Source organism: Macrobrachium nipponense, chromosome 3 (assembly GCF_015104395.2).
Source record: "Macrobrachium nipponense isolate FS-2020 chromosome 3, ASM1510439v2, whole genome shotgun sequence".
NCBI classification, from domain to species: Eukaryota; Metazoa; Arthropoda; class Malacostraca; order Decapoda; family Palaemonidae; genus Macrobrachium; species Macrobrachium nipponense.
In genome coordinates, this window is record NC_087202.1 from 71975774 (window position 1) to 72001273 (window position 25500).

The 25500-nt window shown below is 37.6% G+C and overlaps 1 protein-coding gene across 13 annotated transcripts in view; it reads left to right on the top strand.

Annotated features, from left to right (window-relative positions):
* Positions 1-25500, top strand: part of LOC135221803 (uncharacterized) — a 163415-nt gene that overhangs the window by 123727 nt on the left and 14188 nt on the right. For all 13 annotated transcript variants that reach the window (XM_064259663.1, XM_064259669.1, XM_064259660.1 and 10 more), the window contains one exon: positions 8635-8754. In XM_064259663.1, coding sequence (XP_064115733.1) covers positions 8635-8754 — 120 coding nt within the window. The remainder of the gene's footprint in view (positions 1-8634; positions 8755-25500) is intronic.

Genomic DNA, 25500 nt, shown 5'->3' on the forward strand with positions numbered 1-25500 from the left:
TCAAAGTAACACAGAGAAAATATTATCACAAAATGATGCATGAATTCGTAACATGCGGACGTAAAAATTTTTTTTCTCAAAAATTTACCATAAATCTAAATATTGTTCTAGAGACTTCCAATTTGTTTCAAAATGAAGATAAATGATGATTGAATATTACTATACTGTAAGAGTTTTATCTTACAATTGCAGTTTTTGACCATTTTGGACGAGTTAAAGTTGACTGAATGTTGAATTTTTTTATTTATATTTTATTTATACGTATGCAAATATTTCGAAAATGAGAAAAGCTACAACCTTCAATTATTTACTGTTGTATTCTACATGAAATTGTGCACATTTTCATATATAAAACTCTATGAAACTCCTAATATGAGACGGAGCAAATATTACGAGAATGCGACTTATGCATTTCGGAGATTTGCGGTGGAGAATCCACGCGCGGAGGGAAGGAAAGTTTTTTTTTTTAAATTCACCATAAATCTAAATATTGTGCTAGAGACTTCCAATTTGTTTCAAAATGAAGATAAATGACTGAATATTAGTAGACTGTAAGAGTTTTAGCTTAAATTGCGTTTTTCGACTATTTCGGTAGAATCAAAGTTGACCGAACGTGGTTTTTTTTATTTATCGTGATTTACATGCAAATATTTCAAAAATGAGAAAAGCTACAACCTTCAATCCTTAGTTGTTGTATTCTACATGAAATTGCGCACATTTTCATATGTAATACTTTATGTAACGGCTAATTTAAAATGGTGCAAACATTATGACAATCACATGAAAAAATTTCTTATTATTTTTGGAAGAGTTTCCTCGCGGATGTAAGGAATTTTTTTTGTTTTTCTCTCTCTCCTCCTCTCATAAATTCACCATAAATCAAAATATTGTGCTAGAGACTTCTAATTTGTTGCAAAATGAAGGTGAATGATTGAATATTACTAGAATATAAGAGTTTTAGCTTACAATTGCGTTTTTCGACCATTTCGGTAGAGTCAAAATTTACCGAAGGTTGAAATTTTGGCACTTATCGTTATTTATATGAAAATATTTCAAAACTGATAAAAGCTACAGCCATGGCTTGTTTTTAGTTGTATTGTGCATGAAATTGCGCACATTTCCATATATAAAACTATGTAATGGCTAATTTAAAATGTTGCAAACATTACAACAATCGCACAAAAAAATTTATCGGAAGAGTTACCTCGTGGAGGTAAGGAAAAGGTTTTTTTCATAAATTCACCATAAATCGAAATATTGTGCTAGAGACGTCCAATTTGTTGCTAAATGAAGGTAAATGAATGAATATTACTAGAATATAAGAGTTTTAGCTTACAATTGCGTTTTTCGACCATTTCGTTCGAGTCAAAGTTGACTAAAGGTTGAAATTTTGGCACTTATCTTTATATATATGAAAATATTTCAAAACTGATAAAAAAAGGCAACAATCATGAGTATTTTTTTGTTGTATTCTACATGAAATTGCGCACATTTTCATATTATAATACTCCATGTAACGGCTAATTTAAAATGGTGCAAAAAAATTGTCAAAGTGACTAAATAATTTCTGAGATGTGTCACTGATACTTTTTAGTGCGATAAGAAAGAAATTCGCACTTGCGCGCCTGCGTAACGATTGTAAACAAAACAACGCCTTGATCTGTGAGCTCCCAGCATCCCCCAAGGCACGTGATTCAAAAGTTTTCGGCTGGTAGGCCTATAAGTATTTTTCCGCGAATTTAAAAAAAAAAAACTTTTCTATGTCGACGTATGATACGGTCCAATCAGCACCCGACAGACAATTTATCTTGACGTATAATACGTCCAATCGGCCTAAGAGGGTTAATGGTTAGGTGTGACGGGCATCGAATAGCATATTATGATTATTATTATTATTATTATTATTATTATTATTATTATTATTATTATTATTATTAGTTTATTAATAATGATGATGATGATCAAAAATGAAATCTATTCATATGGAACAAGTCCACAGGGGCTAATGACTAGGAATTCAAGTCTCCAAAGAATATGGTGTTCACTAGGAAGAAGTATGATGAGGTAAAGGGAAATATAGAATGAGGAGCCCCCACTTATTAAAAAAAAAAAAGTATTAAAAAGCAAGGAGAATCGTATTAGGGTACTAATGTATTGCGCCTTCACTTGAACTTTTCAAGTTCCAATTGCATGACTTCCTCTGGGAGGCTGTTCCATAGTCCAACAGTTTGAGGAATAAAGGACCTCTGAACTGAGAAGTTCGACAGCAACTGGTCACTTGTCATAGCATTTTTGATGTTCCCCCATTCTGTTAAACTGGGCAGTGAAGGAAGATCGCACTTGGTGGACAGAGGACAAAACCCTTCTTGGTGGAGTTATTGAACCCTTCCTCATCAGCAGAGAGGTTTCTGTTCTGGCTCTCATTAGCAGAGCGATGGTCCACTATTGAGCAGCTCATTTCAACTGTGGGGCCATAAGCCAACAAGAAGCAAAACGAAGGTACAATTTGTCTCCCTCTTCGTTAATTTGAAGTGCAGGTGCATGAGTGGGCATTTTTTGTATTGTCAAACTATCTCAGTTATATCCCACACAAGTGGAATGTTTTAACTGATCAACCACTGGCCAATCGAAGTTTAGCTCGCCGTAACATCATACTACTGAGAAGATCAGCACGACTGCAATGCACACTCGGGCACTGGTTTGAGCAGACAGCTCGGCAGCCAATCATAAATCAACTCCCAGTCGACAGCCAATGAAAAAGCAGTGGCATGAAGACTGCCGGTACATGAGCAGATGAATTCACCCTTCAGCCCTATTCCATCACCTACCTCTGGCCTAGAGGATGTCTGAAGTCTCAGACAAAATGTCATGGCCTCTACCAAGGAGTATTCAAAATTCAAAATTGACATTACACTTAAGAAAATTTATGGGTTATACCCTGAAAGTTTATTTAATGCCCCGGTGCTTGAATAAAATTTACGCTAATAATTACATTCTTTCAACATGCCAACCTCGGTGTGTTGCTCACCACTTTGAGTAACAATGAGAAAAGCATAATTAGAAAAATAGAGAAGAACCTTCATAAAATTAATGCAGTTGATGCAGCAATTAACTTTAATAAAACTTTTTTTTTTTTTTTAAATGTCAATAAACATATACATGTACCATAAAAATTCTTTAATCTCGGTGAGAGGAGATATTATTTATAAATTATTACATAGAGAGTTGGCCTTATTTAAGAGTGAAATTATTTATGAATTATTATGGAGAGAGAGAGAGAGAATTACAAGAATCCTGTGACTTACTAATCCAACACTCACCACCTGTCATTAAATCGACATATTTGATAGCTCTGGCTTCCAGTGAGCAAAACATAATGAAAAGGATATTTTGTTTCTTGAAAATAGTATCACATACAAAATTTGGAAATTACAGTTTTATTGTTATTACTATTGTTATGTAATCTTATTAATATTTAAGAATATTAATGAACATATACATGTACAATCTAGCCATCTGTGGGGGCAAGTCAGCCTCAATGGGTGCCAGTCCCAAGCCCGGATAAATGGGGAGGGTTGGTGTCAGGAAGGGCATCCGACTGTAAAAACCCACTCCAGAACCAATGAAATGAGTAGTGATATTGATGAGAATATTGCTAGAGCGTGCTCCGTAAACGACGCACAGACACATCGCCCTAACTCTGTGACAAGGCGAGGGCTACTCCATCATGAGCGGGTGCAGCTAAAGAAGCGAGCTCTAAATGTGATCAGAATAGGCCAGCTCAATATTGGGTCTATGACAGGAAGAGGAAGAGAGTTGGCAGAGTTGATGAGGATAAAATGAGTGGATATTTTGTGTGTGCAGGAAACTTGATGGAAGGGTAATAAAGCCAAAGAACTGTGGGAAGGCTACAAGCTAATCTATTGTGGAGCAAATGAGCAGGGTAGGAATGGCGTTGGTGTAGTGTTGTCGGGGGAAATGAAGAATGCAGTGACGGAAGTGAGTAGAAAGAATGACCGCATTATGAGAGTGAAGATATTTGGGAGAATGGTTGAGGCATAATGCATCAGTGATTAGAAGACATGGAAAAGAGATACTAGGTGAAACATCTGGAGTAGTATGGGAGGAAAAGGAGAGCTGGTGGTGGGGAGAAGAGGTGGGGAAGTGGTGAAGGGTAAAAGGGAGGCAAAGAAGAGATTTGAAGAGTCACAGCTGGAGGAGGACAGAGAAAGATTAAGAGAAAGAAACAAAGAAGTAAAAAGGGTAGTAGCTCAAGCTAAGGCAAGGGCATATGAAGAGGTTTATAATGAACTGGAAACCAAGGAAGGGTTGAGTAAGATGCTCAAACTGTCAAAAGTAAGAAATGAAAGAACAAAGGACATCGCCCATATTAAGCAAATGAAAGATAGGAATAGTACGGTCATAAAAAAGGAAGAAGACGTCCTGAAAATATGGAAAGAGTATTTCGAACAACTGCTAAATGAAGAAAATGAAAGACTTGTAAGAGAGGAGGGACAAATAAACATGGGAATGGTAATGGGGATATCTAGGGATGAAGTGATACGAGCCTTAAAAAGAATGAGGAATAGGAAGGCAACAGGACCTGACTTAATCCCAGTCGAAGTTTGGAAAGCCTTAGGAGAGGAAGGGGTAGACATCTTGTATGATCTGATGGTAAAAATATTCGAACAGGGAAAGATACCAGAAGAATGGTGGGAAAGCATATTGATACACATATTTACAGGTAAAGGTGATGTCCAGGAATGCAGTAATTATAGAGGTATAAAACTAATGTCTCACACGTTGAAGATTTTGGAAAGAATAATAGATAGCAGGCTGAGAGAGGAAGTGAGAATAGGGAAGGAACAGTTAAGATTTATGAAGGGAAGCGGCACAACGGATGGAATATTTTGCATAAGGCAGCTGAAGGAGAAATTCAGAGAAAACAGCGAGACCTGCATCTGGTATTCATAGACCTTGAAAAGGCCTATGACAGAGTGCCAAGGCAAGAAATGGAGATGTTTGAGGGAGAAGATGGTGCCGGAAAAGTATGTCCGAATTATTTAGATGTACAGGAATGTGTATACTAGAGTGAGGAGCAGTGTTGGAGAGACGGATGGATTTGAGATAGGAGTTGGATTACACCAGGGGTCAGCACTTAGCCCATTCATCTTCAACATCGTGATGGATGTAATGACCCGGGATGTTAGAGAAGCAGTGCCATGGTGCATATTATATGCGGATGACATTGTGTTATGTTCAGAGGGGAGGGAGGAGTTGGAGAGGTGGAGAGCAGCATTTGAGGAAAGAGGAATGAGAATAAGCAGATCAAAAACCAAATATGTGTGTTCCAGTATTGCTGAGGGCGGTGGAAGTAGCATAAGATTGGGTGGGGAAGAAATAAAGAAAGTACAGAAGTTCAAGTACTTAGGGTTCGTATTTGAGGATAGTGGAAGCATGGACCAAGAGGTGAGACACCGAATTCAGGCAGGATGGAATAACTGGAGGTCTGCATCAGGGGTCCTCTGTGACAAGAAGGTCCCTCTGAAATTGAAAGGAAAGTTCCATAGGACGGTGGTCAGACCAGCAATGTTATATGGAACAGAAACAGCAAGTATGAGGAAAACAGAGGAGAAGAAGATCGATGTAGCAGAAATGAGAATGTTGAGATGGATATCGGGAGTAACAAGGGAAGATAGGATTAGAAATGAGTATATAAGAGGATCGACAAAGGTATAGTTGAAATATCGAAGAAAATACAGGAAGGAAGGCTTCGATGGTATGGACACCTGTTACGAAGAGAGGAACGTCATGGTGGAAGACATACCATGGAAATGGAAGTGCGGGGTAGAAGGAAGAAGGGAAGACCAAGAAAGAGATGGCGTGATTGTGTAGGGGAAGATATGGTATTTAAAGGTGTAAATGAGAACGAGGCACAGGACAGAAATCGATGGAGACGACTCATTCACAATGGCAACCCCATATAAAAATGGGTTTAAGCCAGGAAGAAGAATGAACATATACATGTACGAGGGTTGTCCATAAAATAAGATTTCCAAAGATTTTTCACAATGAAAAACATGTTTATTGGCAATGAATAATACATTTTTGGAAAGCTTAGACTTCTTCCTATTTTTCAACATAATCGCCGTTGAGATCAATGCATTTTTGCATGCGGAGTACCATCTTCTTTATGCCTGAATTGTAGAAATCTCCCGCCGCGCTGCGAAGGTAGCTTAAAACCTCTTTCAGTTCCTCTCTGGTTCTGAAATGCGTCCCACCCAGGTGTTTCTTCAATTCAGGGAAGAGATGGCATACCCTAAATGGTCTTTCAAAATGCAGGTCTTGCTGTCATCAGGGATCATCTTGCAGAGCTCCTGAACTGTCACCCTTTGATCTTTCAGCATTGTTTCTTGCACTTTCGCAATAATTTCGTCTGAAACCGATGGCCGTCCAGAACGCTGTTCGTCGTGGACGTCTGTATGTCCGTCTTTGAATTCTCTGCACCATTTGCGCATGTGTTGTATGCTCATACACTTTTCTCCGTAGTCTTCACACAGTTGGGAATGAATGTCCACCAGCGCAGTGTTTTTTTTAACACAAAAAACGAATCAGAGCGTAATTCGCACATGGCGGGAGAAGCGAGTGGGAGCTCCATCTCTAAAATCTGGCAAGCCAAGACTGAACATTGCAGACAGCTCACCAAGGGGGGGGACTGGGAGAGGGGGAACCAAGCTACACGCCAGTGTCGCCAGATCCTGCGTAACAGCGTTCCTCGCGACTGCAGCTCCTTGGGAACTTTATTTTACGGATCACCCAAGTACATTAAAAATTCTCTTATCTCAGTAAAAGAGAGAGAATTAATATTTTTATTAATGGTATTTAATTTATACATAAAAGCTTAAAAACTTATAAGTTACATAAAAAATTAAACACTTTTGCAAGTTTCTCAAGGATTCGCAAGTGTTAATGTGTGTGTGAAAAACTCGTGTATGATAATTAGGTTCCAATGTAAAGTTCGCACCATTGTAAATTTGAACAACATAAGATTGAGGTATTACTGTACTGCCTGTCACAATTAACAAGATCCAGTGGAAGATTTTATAATAGTTCATACACTGTTGCTTATGTCTCGAGTATTTAAGCTGTGTAACTCTTGCCTTTTATAAAACCAACTTGAACGTCACTAAGCTTTTTATTATTCATTTTCCAACCTATTAAGAATAGGCTGAATATTTTCATCATAAACAAAGCAGGAGCAATCCTTGTATAGTTACCCCATTGAAAGGTCACCTTTTTCTTTTGTACCATTGCTGTGATTTCCATTCCCCATCTTCAGGCTCTTTCTAACTTCCATACTTTGCAAAACTGTCTAGTTAGCATATAAGATGTAATTCCAGTTTCAACCAAAACAATCTTATCAATGGTTTTATCATAACTTGGTGTTTTCCATCACAGTTCCTGTATTGTTAATTCCACTTTAAGAACTGTGAATTCATTCATAAGTACGTTCAGATCTTTGTCAGATTTTAGTGTATCAGTCAAGTGATGCCTAATGTTATTCTTGACCTTATAAAAAATATTCTGCCCAGTGTTGTCATTTTTCTGATGTTATTAACCCATCTCTCTTTTTGACAGATATTAATATGTCTGTTTTCACCTATGTTTATTTTATTAATAATTATGTGGACTGAAGTTGCATGTGTTCCACCCCCTGACTTTGTCAACATCATCAGCAGACTTAGGGAAAAAAAATTAAGTGGGCTACAATACTGACACTGGAGCCTGGCTGTCATCACTGAATGCTGGGGAGGAAGTTTTCATGCACAGGATTTGCTGTGTACCCTACTGTTTGATTTGACTAAGTAAATTGTGGGTATAAAACCAAGCACTTTCAGCCATTCAGGGGGGTGGTAGGACAGCAACCCCTTGAAGTCCTCTCTTCATATCAGTAGCTCCATGGCACAGTTTCTAATAAATAAGTAGAGTTAATTACTGTCATTTCTATATCATTTACAAAACTTTGTGTATTCCTTCCTGCCTGATTAGAGTTCACTGAATTAATCTTTGTTCATATACGAAACAAACCTTCGGTCTTAACATTAGGATAAATACTCAGTGCCAGCTGGAAACCAGTAAAGTTTAAAATAATTGTATACTGAAGGGACTATTGGCTCGTGTTTAATTTAGCCTCTAGTCCATTCATTGAAACCATGCAAAGCAGAGAAATTTTGGCGGGTTTTCAAAACTAATGCTCATTTGGGAAGACTGAAGTAGTAATTTGGTGTCAGAAGTAGCTTATCTTGCATTTTGTCTGATTGTGAAAAATCATATTGTAAGGTGGTCCAGAAGTGACTGGATATTTTTTTATAAAATAAGTATACTTATAGCAAAGTTGGGTTTCTCAAAAGTTCTATGTATATAAATATGAATTATTTCAGTGGTTATTGATGTTGCAAAATAGATTTTGTTATAGTAAGTTCATGCTTGACAATGATTTTGAGGAAGATCTGGATTTTATAAAATTCTCATTGAGTTAGCACTTGACATAAGGGCTGTCATTTTAAACTTGAGTAATCGAGTCTTAATTTCATAAAATTACTAGACTGGAGAATAAACATTATTTCATTTCAGGCAGGGTTCGCTGAAGAACGCAGCTGTGGATCTAGTGGAAGTGTAAATACCAGCCATTATACAACCACAAAGAAGAAGAAACGAAAATTTATCACCATTACAAAGAATGTATTAGGCCAGGTCAGTGTTAAGTTTTAATCTTTATTAATAGAAGATTATTATTTTTCTTTTAATCAAACTAATATTTTAGGAGTTTGCTGAATAAACACAAAGCAAAGAAATCAGTAGTATGATGGAGTGGTTTTATGGTTATGAATCAAAGTTCAACAGTAATCAGGAGCGGTAACAGAACAATTGTCACCTCATAATACAAAGAACAAACATGAATAATTGAAGGACAGTTTGGAAGGGTGACTATTTTACTTTAAATTACTGCCTTGGTTTTGCAGTATTAACCTTTAAGTTGGGAGGGATTAAGGTACACATTCATTCAGAAATATAAAAGTTATGATGAAATGTTAGCTGTTCCTGCAGAAGCTGCCATAATTTCAAGTGTTCTGCATTAGCAGTTTGTAGTTGCATTGGAGATTTTTCAACTTTTATATATTTTTCTTTCATTGTTGGCTGCTGCACAAGGACTGCAGAAGCTACCAAGATTGAAGTATTCTGCTGCAATAGTGATGGGATAGGTGGATTAAAAAAAACTGAGTGGAAGTATGCTGAAGAATTTTAATCTTTAAAGGATTTAGAAACTAGAAGAGTTTCTTGGCCCTTTTACTTTTTTGAAGGTCTTCACAGTGCATTTTGGTGAAGTGGCTCTAGGCCTGCAACTGAGAGGGGGCTGGCAGTCAGGGTTAAAATATTGCATGAACCAGGCAGATATTTTTAAATCAAATATTGCCAACCAATTTCAGCAATGATATATCAATTTATATAAAGAAATTGATGACTTGGAGTGAGTACATCAGACTACCAAACCTTAATTTGCAGTAGAAGGTGTGTGTTAGAGAAATAGGCTTTTCTCAAAGTTGACTTGCAAAATGTGATGTTTAGAGCTACTACTAGAGTAGTTTTAGAATACTTGACATTTCTCTCTCTCTCTCTCTCTCTCTCTCTCTCTCTCTCTCTCTCTCTCTCTCTCTCTCTCTCTCTCTCTCTCTCTCTCTTTTTCCCCTTGATTGGGGCTTATTTGCCTTTTTAGTTTTTTTTTTTTTTTTTTTTGTAGGCAGGGGTGATGTTGCCATTTAAAGTGTGCTACTCTAGATGATTCTAGATAATTGGTGTTCCATTGATCATCCAGTTGGAGAAATTTTCCTAAGTAAACCTAGTGGTAACATGAAGGCTTTATACACTGCTTCAGTGCCATGTGGTGTCCCAGTCAACACTGGCACAAAGTGTAATCCCAGGATAACGAAGGTAAAATTATGTTTTGTACATGCAACTTCCCCGGCAGATATATACTTAGCTTATGTCTCTGACGTCCGACAGAAATTCGAATTTCGCGGCACACGCTGCAGGTAGGTCAGGTGATCTACCCCCCTGCCGCTGGGTGGCAGGAATAGGAACCATTCCCGTTCTAGAACCAGATTTTCTCTGTCGCGGTAGTGTCAACATATGTTGTTGCTACCTCCTGACTTGATTTTCGTTTTTCATCGCCATCGATCTTCTGGGCTGTCTTTTGCAGGGAAGTACTGGGTCTTTGGTTCGGCATACGCTTTTATTAACTTTTTAATGATTTGGCTTCGAAAATTTCGAAGAATATATGACGTGTAACTACCGAAATTTTCGGTAGACACTCACATAGTTTGCAAGAAAGGGAAATATTAATATTTATTCATTAATATGTGTAATAAGTGTTAGAATTGATTGAGGAAATATACTGACTTCCTACTTTAGGGAGTCAGTAAAGCATGTAACTAGATAAGTTTCTTTTAAAAGTTTTTTAGAAACTCGTACTAACGAGCAATTAGAGTATTAACAGTACTAGTAGTGTTGCATCCTCATCACCTTCTTACTTCGCAGAAACTTCAAATTCATAATTGCAATTTGAAGACAAGGATTGTGGCTCAAAATGCGAGCTATTGAAAGGTAAGAAGTGATTACTAGTGTTCCCCATTGCAGTCAGTGGAGGGTGCGTCTGATCGGCTCTGTCTCGCTCCCAGGCCTAGACCTCTTTCAAGCTCCCAAGCCCAGGGGAGAAGGAATGTCGAAAGCCGTAAGGGGGTGGGGTTTCAGAGATCCCCACGGTGAGGCGTCCCCTCGGCAGGTTCTGTAGAGCGTCCCAGACTGCCAAGGATAGCCATTGAAAAGGCATCCTTAAAAAAGTGCGTCTCTTCATCTTACATCCGAAAAGACGAAGAAGGTATAGTTTTGATGATCTAGCGCGTTCTCTGAAAACTAAGAGAACACTGAGCAAGAGCCAGCCAGGAACTTAGGAAGCCGCGTTCCAGCAAGCTAGCGTGAGCCACGTTCCAACAGCCAGCAGCGAGCCGCGTTCCAGAAAACAGACTCGCGCGAGCCGCGTTCCTACAACCAAACGCGGGCCGCGTTCTAGCAACTGAGCGCGAGCCGCGTTCTAGAAAATTTTTTCTTGGCGCAAGGCGCCTTCAAAGAGACGAAGCGCCAGCCTGGCGCAAATTGCAACAGAAAAACAGACGGCTAGAGCAAGGAGCCTTATAGTACAGTGGCAATCAGAACGATCCTTCCATTGAACGTTTCCGGGCAAGAGGTTCTTTCTAAAAGGGGTCTAGTAGGCGCTCGGAACTATCAGGGCGCACGGGACCTTCCACACAAGCGAACGTTCCAGGAGCGAGTTTCCTTTCTAGCGTGCGGAACATTCCAGGCGCGCGGAACTATCCAGGCGCAAGGAGCCAGGCGCCAGAATATTCCAAATCTTCTTAAGAGAGAGAGGTCAGTCGCGAGGCTCCTCTTTGAGTAATGCGGACACACTCCTTCATTCATGCTCTTCCCTCGTTATGAAGAGGCAAGCGCTTTGGGAGTTTTTCTTATAAGAATCTCATCGACGTTTGGGTATGATGGCGGATAGGAAATATCTACTTCCTTCCGTAAACCCTACAGACGAACAGGAATTCTGTCTCTTCCTTCGATTTATGAGGAAATCACGAAGATTTAAAGAGTTCCTGGATTAACTTCCTTCCTTAAGGAGATATATATACTCTTTCTATCATTCTATTAACGAAAAGAACGAAGACAGTAAAAATTTTTCCTTTATCTGCCTCGGCAGGGAAAGAAGGTAGTTGAGTATCTGCTGTATGAGAATACGATACGGCAAATCACACATACCGTAGTTACTTCTTTGTAGAGCAACTCAATTATCAGTATCCTTCCAGGAATTTCCTAGGAAGGACTACGCTTAAAGGGATTGTTAAGACAACACCTACTTAGCTTCTAGATTTATCGAAGTCTTGTTTCGCTTAAATATGCATTAATAAGAACTTCCTGAAGTTCGATAATTTTATAAGATTCCTTTATTTAATGGAGTAGCTGGCAACTCTGGAAGAGTAAGGCCAGACGGCTAACGGAGACTGCTATCGCGCCTTACTATCGCGCCTTAGAGTTAGAGACCAACGCAGTAACATGTAGGTGTCGGTCATGAGTGGTTGGTTACATGTCTCTCTCCTGCGGGATGGAATAACTAACCGTGTCTCTCCCCTACAATCTCGGATTGAGGGGATAGTTAAGCAAACATAAATAAAATATTGTCTGCCTTTTGCTAAGAAGCTTTCAATAAGAAAGATATTACATTATTTCAATGCTGTTTACCGTAGGTAACATTATTAAAGGATTCTAACGCAGCGGAACTCTATATTATATGATGCTCGCATGCTTACGAAAGCATGGCTTATTAGAGTACATGCTTAGTGAGAAGATGAATGTAGTAGAAGAGAATTCATTTTTAGACTACGGTATGGTCAAGTCTTATGCACATACCGAGGTTAACTACAGAATTCCTAGTATCCTTACAAAGGTTTCCTAGATTAATGCTGTTTACCACAATGTGACAGTATAATAAAGGATTCTAATACGGCAGAGCACGATATAATATAATTCTCTCATCCTTTCGAGAAACGCACACAACCTTTTTAGAATCGGATATTGCTCAAGAGAAGATGGGTGAGTCGGATGGGAAACATTCTCTTAGTGGCAGAAGTTGTTTCCCTGAATGGACTATACTACGTATATAAAAGTTTTTTCCTACTAAGAACGGAATTAACACTTGAAGGATGTCGGGTACCATAAGGGCACAGATGTTCTGGCACATAACCTTAAAAGAACTAGAAGGAAGCGCCAGCCTGGCGCAAAGCGTCAGAAGCGCCATCCAAGATATTTTCTCGTTTTAGCGAGTTATTAACCTAAGAGTCCAGTAGTGGTTGGTTTGGTGTTTGCTTCTCACCTCGGTGGTCGCGGGTTCGTTTCTCGGCCATTCCATTGAGGAGTGCGAGATGTGGATTTCTGGTGATAGTTCACTCTCGACGTGGTTCGGAAGTCACGTAAAAACACCATACATACAAACAAACAAACAAACCAGTAGCCTCTCGGAGGCTCGGTAACGGCAAGATTCGTTCCTGATTTCGTTACCCATTTAATCGGAAAGGGGTCGCTTACAAGGAATGATGAAATGATTTATTTTAATCACTTAGGCCAATTCCACGACTCTCTCATATCGCAAAGAGCATCGAGAATCTCTTTTTTCGCCCCTGTTCGCGTTAACAAAAGAGAACCTATTTGGGAACAGACACGGAACGTAACGATCCTTAAAGGTTCGATGCAAGATTTTGCATGTCCGTGAGAACCTTCTCGATCGAAGATAATAACTGTTAACGTATGTCTAACATTTATTGAAAAGAGTTTTGAGAACCTGCGGGAAGTCTTCTTCATAGATCTCTTCGCAAGGTAGAAGACGAACAGGCTTCCTATAGACTGCTTCCTTTTCCTCGAACCAAGAGAGGTAGCAATATACGACATCTTTAATTTAAAGAAGGGGAATAAACTTTAGTCTTTTTTCCCCTAGTTATAAATTCTTAACAGATATTAAGATAAATGGGCGTCAAAGGAAGAGAGGATGAATGCCTCATTTTGGCCTTAGAGAAGTTGGATTCACAGAAGTCACGTTCTTCTCACAGCATGTTTCGTAAGGCTTTTCCAAGAGTATCTGGATATTCTATCAGAATCTATTATAAATAGACCTGAAAAACCTCTCCACTCTGAGTCTTTCCGCGTGCAGACTGACCAGAAGTGGACATGAATGAGAGGATTTTTCAGGTAAATGACAATAGTCATGGCTAAGACATAGAATTGCTGCAGATCGTGCTAGATGGAATGAGGAAACTGTCCTCTTCCGATACCTCTGTGAACCACATAGCGAGGTTCTTTCTTCACTTTCAGAGGGAAGAATCACCTAGGTATATATCTGCTATCAAAGAACGCAGTAAAAGGCTATACTCTGTCTCTACAAGGGGAATTAGAGATAACAGAAGATTAAGATCTTCGGGATCTTATACGATACCGCAATACGACAAAGAGTAGGATATCAGGTACTTCGAATGGGATCTTTTTGTGGCCACAGATTCCGTGTTCCGACAAAATGGAACTGCTCCTCATCAAACTTCTTTGAGAAAGTTTATGAAGGAATTCTTTGTTTCTCTTAGCCCTAAACGACCAAGAAGACAAGTGAATTTTTTGTGCATTGGAATCTCGCATCAGATTCAATGGAGACTCGGCAATGGGTTCTTGCCAGCATAGTATGTCTGGCAAAAGAACTAAAACCCTCTATTCCTGACGCAACGCTTTCAGATAGAAGTTTCGTTGCCCAGGCAGGGTACTTACTTTTTCATCTACAGAAGAAGAGATGGTTTAAACGTTTGCCTACAGAGTCTTCGGGGTGCGATGAGGGCTCGAAATGCTTCCCAGAAGGTATTCAGAAGGATACAATAAGAGCTAGAAATCAGGGTTCCGCCCAATTTCAGCTCGGAGTCTCCTTCGACTTCCAGACTCCTTCCCTTCCTTCGGGCAAGGATAGGGAAGATTCTGCAACGAGGAACCTCATCAACATGTAAGAAGGGATCTCGTTAGCAAAGGAAGTATTCACGAAGGATCCTCCTCGGAGGAAGACTCTTCTCTCTCGTATTGTTAGATATCCTGTCGTCTACTGGATGTAGCTGACTACAATCACCTCCCCTTGCCAGGGGCCAAAAGATCAAAGGGGAAGAATTTCTTCCACCCTTCTCCAGTCTCCTGATAGACTATGTGGTTGTTCAGGACTCTCGGACAATGTAGCGCCAGCCAGGCGCCAAATGCCAATACAGGCGAAAAACGCCAGAGGCGGACAGTTCCAAGGAACTCTGTCATGGTCGGATACTGAGAAGGAGCGGGCCTCCAACCTGGCGCAAATGCGCCAGAGGCGAACAAATCGGACAGATATAAGAGTGTCCGATGTGGACATCGCCAGACAGCCTAGAGACTCTTCCAAGCTCGAAGCTCCAGCAAGTGTGGAGGAGCCAAGCCAGGCGCGAGGCGCCAGCCAGGCTCTAGGAGCCAGCCAGGCTCTAGAAGCCAGCCAGGCGCCATCCAGGTGCCAGGCTCCTTCAAGGCTAGGCTCCAGTCAGGATTGAGGATCCATCCAGGCGCAAGGCTCCTTCCAGTAAAGAGAAACCTAAAGCTCTGTCATGTAAGAGGACTAGTCCCCATTGATATGATACAGGTAAGGCTCTGCCATGTAAGTGGGTCAGCCCCCATTGGCACGATCCGAGAAGGCTCTGTCGTGTAAGCGGGCTAGCCCCCATTGACATGATCCGAGAAGGCTCTGTCGTGTAAGCGGGCTAGCCCCCATTGACATGATCCAGAAGGGTTTGTCAGTCATAGGTCCCTACCTCGCTGAAACTCTTGAGGCATGCAGACTCATAGACAGTAATCATGAAGTCTTCTGACAAGCTCCAGCCAGACGCAAGGCTCCAGCCAGGCGCGAGGCGCTAGCCAGGAGGGAGGAGCCAATCAGGCGCCAGCCAGGCGCGAGGCGCCATCCAGGCGCGAGGCTCCAGCCAGGCTCTAGGCGCCATTCAGGCGCAAGGCTCCAGCCAGACGCGAGGCGCTAGGCAGGCGCTAGGCGCCTGCCAGGCACGAAGCGCTAGCCAGGCTCCAGGCTTCACCCAGAAGAGATCTATATCAAAGAATGCCCTGGCCTTCTTTGAGACAATGTGATCTCCTAAGCACTTGACAAGTGCATTGATGATTCCTTCAAACTGCTGAGAATTAAAAGCGCATGAAGTGCGAGCTTTTCTGAATTCTTGTTCTTTCCTTAACAATATGTCATAAGGACATATTAGCTGTCACATACGGGAGATGCAACTCTGTGTTGACTTCCCATATCCGAAGGATGTCAAGATAGCCTACGAGAGATCCTTCTCTCTTGGTTGATACGTGTCTGCGGATACATTGCTGGGATAGGGAGCCGATACTGATCCTTAACTAGTGAGTTAAATTTTATTTAACGTCGTGTTTTTTCTTTGGGTTGTTTGAAAGGAGTTTGGGGATAACTCTTTTCAACTTAAGCACTAACCCTCGTGTTAGGATCAGGTGATCGGGATCGGTGTTGTGCTCCTTAATTATGCCACTAGGCATAGGCATATTGTCATGTAAGAGGCTCTGTCGAGTAAATGGATAAGACCCCATCGACAGACCCACAAGAACTCTTAGCCATAGGTCACATCCTCGCTGAGGCTCTTGAGGCGAAGCAGATTCCTAGGCATTAGCCATGGAATCTTCCGCCTGAACAAGTAGGAACCAAGGTTTTATTTTTTTTTATTACCTACAACGTATGTTGTTTACCTGTCTATTCAGTAAATAGTTGTCTCTTACCCACCACCAAGGGTGTCAATCAGCTAAGTATATATCTGCTGGGGAAGTTGCATGTACAAAAATGATATTGTTAGAATACAATAAAGTTTTGTACATACTTACCCGGCAGATATATACGATAAATGGCCCACCCAGCCTCCCCTCAGGAGACAGGTGGAAGAGAAAATCTGGTTCTAGAACGGGAATGGTTCCTATTCCTGCCACCCAGCGGCAGGGGGGTAGATCACCTGACCTACCTGCAGCGTGTGCCGCGAAATTCGAATTTCTGTCGGACGTCAGAGACATAAGCTAAGTATATATCTGCCGGGTAAGTATGTACAAAACTTTATTGTATTCTAACAATATCATACTCAAGGGAAGGTGGGTTCTGTGTGGTAGTAATCCTGAAGAAATGTTCAAGTGTATTAACCCTTAAATGCCAAGCCGGTATTTCCGAAAGTGTCTCCCATATGCATGCGGCGTTCGGGAGTGAGCGCCGAAGCGGAAATTTTTATTTTTTATTTTTTCAAAGTCACAGCACGCTTAGTTTTCAAGATTGAGTTTATTTTTGGCTCCTTTTTTTGTCATTGCCTGAAGTTTAGTATGCAACCATCAGAAATTATAAAAAAAATATCATTATCATATATAAATATTGGAATATATGACAGCGCAAAAAAAAATTTCATATATAATTGTATACGAATCGTGCTGTGAGCAAAACAGTTAAAGCTAATGAGTTAATTATTTTTTTTGTTGTATTGCACACTAAATTGCGATGATTTTGGTTTATAACAAATTGTAAAACGATCAAAGCAACAGAGAAAATATCACAAAATGATGCATGAATTAAAAATTTTTGTATATCGTGATTTTTATGAAAATATTTCAAAACTGATAAAAGCTGCAACCACGAGTTATTTTTCGTTGTATTCTACATGAAATTGCACACATTTTCATATATAAAACTTTATGTAACGGCTAATATAAAACTCTGCAAACAAAAAAGTTTTTGATTTTTTTTTCGGCAGTTACAGCATGGACGTAAGGAATTTTTTTTTTTTTTTTTTTTTTTTTTTTTTATCACCATAAATCGAAATATTGTGCTAGAGACTTCCAATTTGTTGCGTTTTTCGACCATTTCAGTGGAATCAAAGTTGACCGAAGGCTGAAATTTTGGCACTTAACGTTATTTATATGAAAATATTTCAAAACTGATAAAAGCTACAGCCATGGGTTGTTTTGTGTTGTATTCTACATGAAATTGCACACATTTTCATTTATAAAACTTTATGTAAAGGCTAATATAAAACGGTGCAAAAATTATGTCTGTGACGAAAGAATTTTTTATTTTTTCGGCAGTTACCGCATAGACGTAAGGAAAATTTTTTTTCAAAAATTCACCATAAATCAAAATATTGAGCTAGAGACTTCCAATTAGTTGCAAAATGAAGGTAAATGATTGAATATTACTAGAATGTAAGACTTTTAGCTTGCAATTGCATTTTTTGACCATTTCGGTCGAGTCAAATTTGATCAAAGGTTGATAGTTTGGCACTTATCGTTGGTTATTTAAAAATATTTCAAAACTGATAAAAGCTACAAACATGGTTTTTTTTTTCATGAAATTGCACACATTTTCATATATAAAACTTCATGTACCGTGGGCCCCCCGTATTCGCGTTCTCCGGATTTGCGGATTTCTCTTGGGAGACGTTTCCCCGCATTATTCGCGGAAAATTCGCGCATAAGCGGTATTTTTCTGAGAAATATCCACAAATTCCTGGTTTTTTTTATCAATTTTATCATAAAATGCACTTTTTGTGATAAAACTATTAAAAAACCAAGTATGAACATTTTTAGTGGTTTTTCTTGAGTTTTAACTAACAAAATAGGCTGTTTTTAGCGTTTTTATAGGGGTTCCAAACATTCGCGGGTTCTAACTATTGACAGGGGGGTCTGGTATACCCCCGCGAATACGGGGGACCACTGTAATGGCTAATATAAAACAGTGCAAACATTACGACAATCGGACGAAAGAATTTGATTTTTTCAGCAGTTACCGTGGACGTAGGAAAAAGTTTTTTTTTTTAAATTCACCATAAATCGAAATATTGTGCTAGAGACTTCCAATTTGTTGCCAAATGAAGTTAAATGATTGAATATTACTAGAATGTAAGAGATTAGCTTACAATTGTGGTTTTCGACCATTTTGGTAGAGTCAAAGTTGACCGAAGGTTGAAATTTTGGCACTTATTGTTATTTATAGGAAAACATTTCAAAACTGATAAAAGCTACAACCACGGGTTGTTTTTTTGTTGTATTCTACATGAAATTGAGCACATTTTCATATAAAAGCGGCCCTCGGTTAGCGGCAGGGGTTCCACCGCACGCCTTTCAAAACTCAAGACCAGTCAAAGGAGCCGAAATGCCACAATGGCGCAATAAGTAAAATTATATTTATGCAGTATATTAGTATATAATTTACTGTACAGTAGTACATTATAGCATTGTAAATACTGTAAAGGGAAAAAAGGCTAGCTTTAATCCTTTGGGTGTCTAGAGTATGTAAAGATATAATAAAGTTTATACAGTGTACAGGTAGCGCTAGTGTTCAAGTTACGATCATTAGTCTTACAATAGTCCGATTTTATGAGAGATCAAATTACAATGGCCTAACTTTGTCCATCTTCTAGTTACATAAGTTCAATAACAGCAAAAGAGAATGATGAAAGTATGGTTTTAACGTTATACTCATTGTGCGAATGTGTACAGCCATGAACAACCGAACGAGAAACGACTTTTTTTTTCTAAGTACAACCGAACTGGATAACATCTGTTTGGCTTGTATTTCAATCATCGTACTACAGTACACTGTTACCGTAGTTGTTATAAATGGCGTTATGTATAGAATAGAACTGAGATATCTTAATGTAATAACTTTATTCACTATAGATCAAAGATCGGTATAGATCAAAGATCAATCGGGAAATATACTGTTAAATTTAAACCTAGTTATAACTGAAGCTGAGAAAACTGTTCAAGCTGCTAATGACTATTGTCGTACATCGGCAACAAGGATAAAACTGCAGTAAACGTATGCCATCAAACACAACCATAGATAAAATTGGGATAATATTTTAATCAAAACTACTGTGCTTGAAAGAACACATTTTACTGTTGGTTTCACACTGATATAAGATAAATAACGTAAAGTTCATATTACAATTATGTAAAGAATTATTGCGAACAGAATCACGTAAATTTTTATGCAATAAACATGCCGCCAACGTAATCTGTTAACAAAAAAAAAAAAAATTAGTTCACATTCACAAGACATATTCAATAAATATTTCCACCTAAAAACACGTCGTGTAAGGAAAACTAACCCTGTCTCATATAAGTCAAGTATCTAGATATTCGTTTATGCTAACTAGAAGCAAGAGAATTTGCTCAGAATTGCGTTATGGTGAAACAAACTCAGTGTGGTATTCATCAGGTGAATTCAAACCACAACATTGGCCGCTCTGCGGAATTCTGGATTAAATTTGCCGTAGTATTTTATAATACAATAATATGGGAATACATACAATATTCTTGGATACAGTGAAATAATGTATAACTTTTTAAAGGATGTATGGAAAAGATGAATAATTTATAAAATAACACCAAGCATTTTTCGGAACAGTGGCGGACAAGAATGAACATGAAAAAACATCCCCTTACAACCTGGAGCGTAGTTACAAAGGCTGCCTTAATTTGTATCTTATTTATGTACAAAAATTAAAATACCTTTATGTAATATATTTTCATACACATTTTAAACATAAAAGCATAAACATTTAAAAAATCGACACATTGATCTCTAAATTTGCACTCTTTTTAACTATATTTTCGGAAGAGCGGCAGACGGCGGCATACAAGAACGAACATGAATAAACATTGTAGTTGATAACTTGAAGGGCAGTTTCAAAAGCTTCCTCTTATGCAGAAATAAAAATACCCTATTCGTAATACATATTTTCATACGCATTTTAAACATAAAAGCATAAACATTTGTAAAATCGACACATCGATCGCTAATTTGCACATTTTTAAAATTATATTTTTGGAAGAGCGGCAGGCAGCGGCTCACAAGAAAGAACATGAAAAAAAATCCTATTTGATAACGAGAAGGGCAGTTTCAAAAGCTGCCTTTGTATCATATTTTTGTGCAGAAATAAAAATACCTTTTACGTCATACATTTTCATACACATTTTAAACAAAAGCATGAACATTTATAAATCGACACATCCATAGCTAAATTTGCACTTATGTAACTATATTTTTGGCATAGAACAGCGTCAGAGGCATATGTTTTACCCTAATACCTATGTAATAACTCTCCATAAAATTTGTTAATATAACTTGCATAACCTTTATGGTCTGAACAGAATTTCTACAAATGTATGAACTCGTTAGACAACAGCGCTGGAGGCACCGTTAACTGAAAATTGTGCCGTAAAAATACCTTTAAAATGCCTTATTTTTTTAATAAATATTTTTGACAACAGCTGTAAAACTGATTCGCCGTTGAGCGATTTCGCCATTAACCCTCTTACGCCGAAGCCCTAAAAATCAAAACCTCTCCTGTATGCCGGCGCCGGTTTGGAGTGAGCGCAGAAGCGGAAAAAATTATTTTTTCAAAAAATCACAGCGCGCTTAGTTTTAAAGATTAAGAGTTCATTTTTGGCTCATTTTTTTGTCATTGCCTGAGGTTTAGTATGCAATCATCAGAAATGAAAAATAATATCATTATCATATGTAAATAATGCGAGATATGGTAGCGAAAAAAAAAAAATCATAGATAATTGTATTCAAATCACGCTGTGCAAAAAACAGTCAAAGCTAACGAGTTAATTTTTTTTTCGTTGTATTTTACACTAAATTGCAATCCTTTTGATATATAATACATAGTAAAACAATAAAAGCAACACCGGAAAAATATTATCACAAAATGATGTACGAATTCGTAACTCGTGGACGCAAAAAAATGTTATTTTCAAAAATTCACCGTAATTCTAAATATTGTTCTAGAGACTTCCAATTTGTTTCAAAATTAAGACAAATTATTTAATATTACGATACTGTAAGAGTTTTAGATTAGAATTGCAGATTTCGACCATTTCGGACAAGTTAAATTTGACCGAATGTCGAAATTTTTATATATATATTTTTTTATATGCACATATTTCGGAGATGGAAAAAGCTACAACCTTCACTTATTTTTTATTGTATTTTTCATGAATTTGCACACATTTTGATATATGAAACTCTATAAAACAGCTAATATGAAAAGGAGCAAATATTAGGATAATGCGATGTACGTATTTCGGAGACTTGCGGCCGCGAAAAGGCGCGCGGAGTGAAGGTAAATATATTTGTCAAAAATTCACCATAAATCACAATATTGTTTTAGAGACTTCAAATTTGTTTCAAAATGAAGAAAAATGACGGAATATTACTAGGCCGTAAGAGTTTTAGCTTACAATTGCGTTTTTCAACTATTTCGGTAGTCAAATTTGACCGAACGTGGTTTTTTTTCTATTTATCGTGATTTATATGCAAACATTTCGAAAAAAGAGAAAAGGTACAACCTTCAATAATTTTTAGTTGTATTCTACATGAAATTGCGCAAATTTTCATATATAAAACTTTATGTAACAGCTAATTTTAAATGGTGCAAACATTTCGACAATTACACAAAAAAAATTCTGATTTTTTCGGAAGAGTTACCGCGCGGACGTAAGGATTTTTTTTTTTTTTTTTTTTTGTCTATATATATATATATATATATATTCACCATAAATCAAAATATTGTGCTAGAGACTTCCAAGTCATTGAAAAATGAAGGTAAATGATTGAATATTGCTAGAATATAAGAGTTTTAGCTTACAATTGCGTTTTTTGACCATTTCGGTAAAGTCAAAGTTGACCGAAAGTTGAAATTTTTGCACTTGACCCTTAAACGCCGAAGCGGTAGGTCTCCCGTGTGCCGGAGACATTTCAGAGTGAGCGCGGAAGCGGAAAAAATATTTTTTTCAAAAAATCACAGCACACTTAGTTTTTAAGATTAAGAGTTCATTTTTGGCTCCTTTTTTTGTCATTGCCTGAAGTTTAGTATGCAACCATCAGAAATGAAAAAAATTATCATTATCATATATAAATAATGCGATATATGATAGCGCAAAAGCGAAATTTCATATATAATTGTATTTAAATCGCGCTGTGCGCAAAACGGTTAAAGATAACAAGTTACTTTTTTTTCGTTGTAATGTACACTAAATTGCGATCATTTTGGTATATAACACATTGTAAAACAATAAAAGCAACACAGAGAAAATATTATCACAAAATAATGCATGAATTCGTAACGTGCGGACGTAAACAAATATTTTTTTTCAAAAATTCACCATAAATATAAATATTGTCCTAGAGACTTCCAGTTTCTTTCAAAATGAAGACAAATGATTGAATATTACTATACTGTATGAATATTAGCTTACAAATGCAGTTTTCGACCATATCTGACAAGTTAAAGTTGACCGAATGTCAAATTTTTTTCATATATTTTTTTATATGCAATTATTTCGAAAATAAGAAAAGCTACAACTTTCAAATATTTTTCGTTCTATTCTACATGAAATTGCGCACATTTTCATATATATAAAACTATGAAATGCCTAATATGAAACGGAGCAAATATTCCGAGAATGGGACTTACGCATTTCGGAGATTTGTGGCGGAGAATCCGCGCGCGGAGGGAAGGAAAGTTTTTTTTTTTTTTTTTAATTCACCATAAATTTAAATATTGTGCTAGAGACTTCGAATTTGTTTCACGATGAAGGTAAATGACTGAATATTACTAGACTGTAAGAGTTTTATCTTACAATTGCGTTTTTCGACCATTTCGGTAGAGTCAAATTTGACCGAACGTGGTTTTTTTTGTTACAACCTTCAACTATTTTTTGTTGTATTATACATGAAATTGCTCACATTTTCATATATAAAACTTTATGTAATGGCTAATTTAAAATGGTGCAAACATTACCACAATCGCACGTATGATTTTTTTGGAAGAGTTACCGCGCGGACGTAAAGAAAATTTAATTTTTTTTTTATAAATTCACCATAAATCGAAATATTGTGCTAGAGACGTCCAATTTGTTGCAAAATGAAGGTAAATGCTTGAATATTACTAGAATATAAGCGTTTAAGCTTACAATTGCGTTTTTCGACCATTTCGGTAGAGTCAAAGTTGACCGAAGGATGAAAATTTGTCACATCATTTTTTGTATGAAAATATTTCAAAATTGCTAAAAGCTACAACCATGGGTTGTTTTTAGTTGTATTGTGCATAAAATTGCGCACATTTTCATATATAAAACTTTATGTAACAGCTAATTTAAAATGGTGCAAACATTACCACAATCGCATGTATGATTTTTTTCGGAAGAGTTACCGCGCGGACGTAAGGAAAAAGTTTTTTCATAAATTCACCATAAATCGAAATATTGTGCTAGAGACTTCCAATTAGTTTAAAAATTAAGGTAAGTGATTGAATATTACTAAAATATAAGAGTTTTAGCTTACAATTGCGTTTTTCGACCATTTCGGTAGAGTCAAAGTTGACCGAAGGTTGAAATTTTGGCACTTATCGTTATTTATATGAAAATATCTCAAAACTGATAAAAGCTACAATCATGAGTATTTTTTTGTTGTATTTTACATAAAAATGCGCACATTTTCATATATAATACTCCATGTAACGGCTAATTTAAAATGGTAAAAAAATTATGTCAAAGTGACGAAATAATTTCCGAGATGTGTCACAGATACTTTTTAGTGCGGCAAGAAAGAAATTCGCGCTTGCGCGCCTGCGTAACAATTGTAAACAAAACAACACCTTTATCCGTGAACTCCCAGCATCCCCCAAGGCGCGTGATTCAAGAGTTTTCGGCTGGTAGGCCTAAAAGTATTTTTCCACGAATTTTAAAAAAAACTTTTGTATGTCGACGTAAAATACGTCCAGTCAGCGTTCAAGGATTAACGTTATTTATATGAAAATATTTCAAAACTGATAAAAGCTACAGCCATGGGTTGTTTCTTGTTGTATTGTGCATGAAATTGCACACATTTCCATATATAAAACTTTATGTAACGGCAAATTTAAAAGGTGCAAACATTAGGACAATCGCACAAAAAAATTTATCGGAAGAGTCATCGCACGAACGTAAGGAAAAAGTTTTTTCATAAATTCACCATAAATCGAAATATTGTGCTAGAGACGTCTAATTTGTTGCAAAATGAAGGCAAATGATTGAATATTACTATAATATAAGAATTTTAGCTTACAATTGCGTTTCTTGACCATTTCGGTAGAGCCAAAGTTGACCGAAGGTTGAAATTTTTGCACTTATCGTTATTTATATGAAAATATTTCAAAACTGACAAAAGCTACAATCATGAGTATTTTTTTGTTGTATTTTACATGAAATTGTTCACATTTTCATATATAATACTTCATGTAAAGGATAATTTAAAATGGTGCAAAAATTATGTCAAAGTGACGAAATAATTTTTGAGATGTGTCACTGATACTTTTTAGTGCGATAAGAAAGAAATTCGTGCTTGCGCGCCTGCGTAGCAATTGTAAACAAAACAACGCCTTGATCCGTGAACTCCCAGCATCCCCCAAGGCGTGTGATTCAAAAGTTCTCGGCTGGTAGGCCTATAAGTATTTTTCCGCGAATTTTTAAAAAAACTTTTTTGAGCCGACGTATGATACGTCCAATCGGCATACGGGAGTCATTTTGACTCGACGTTTAATACGTCCAATCGGCGTAAGAGGGTTAACCGCGGGTCGCCAGTATAAAACTTTATGTAACGGCTAATATAAAATGGTGCAAACATTACGACAATCTGACCAACAAAATTCTGATTTTTTCAGAAGAGTTACTGCGCAGATGTAAGGAAAAAGTTTTTTCAGAAATTAACCATAAATTGAAATATTGTGCTAGAGACTTCCAGTTTGT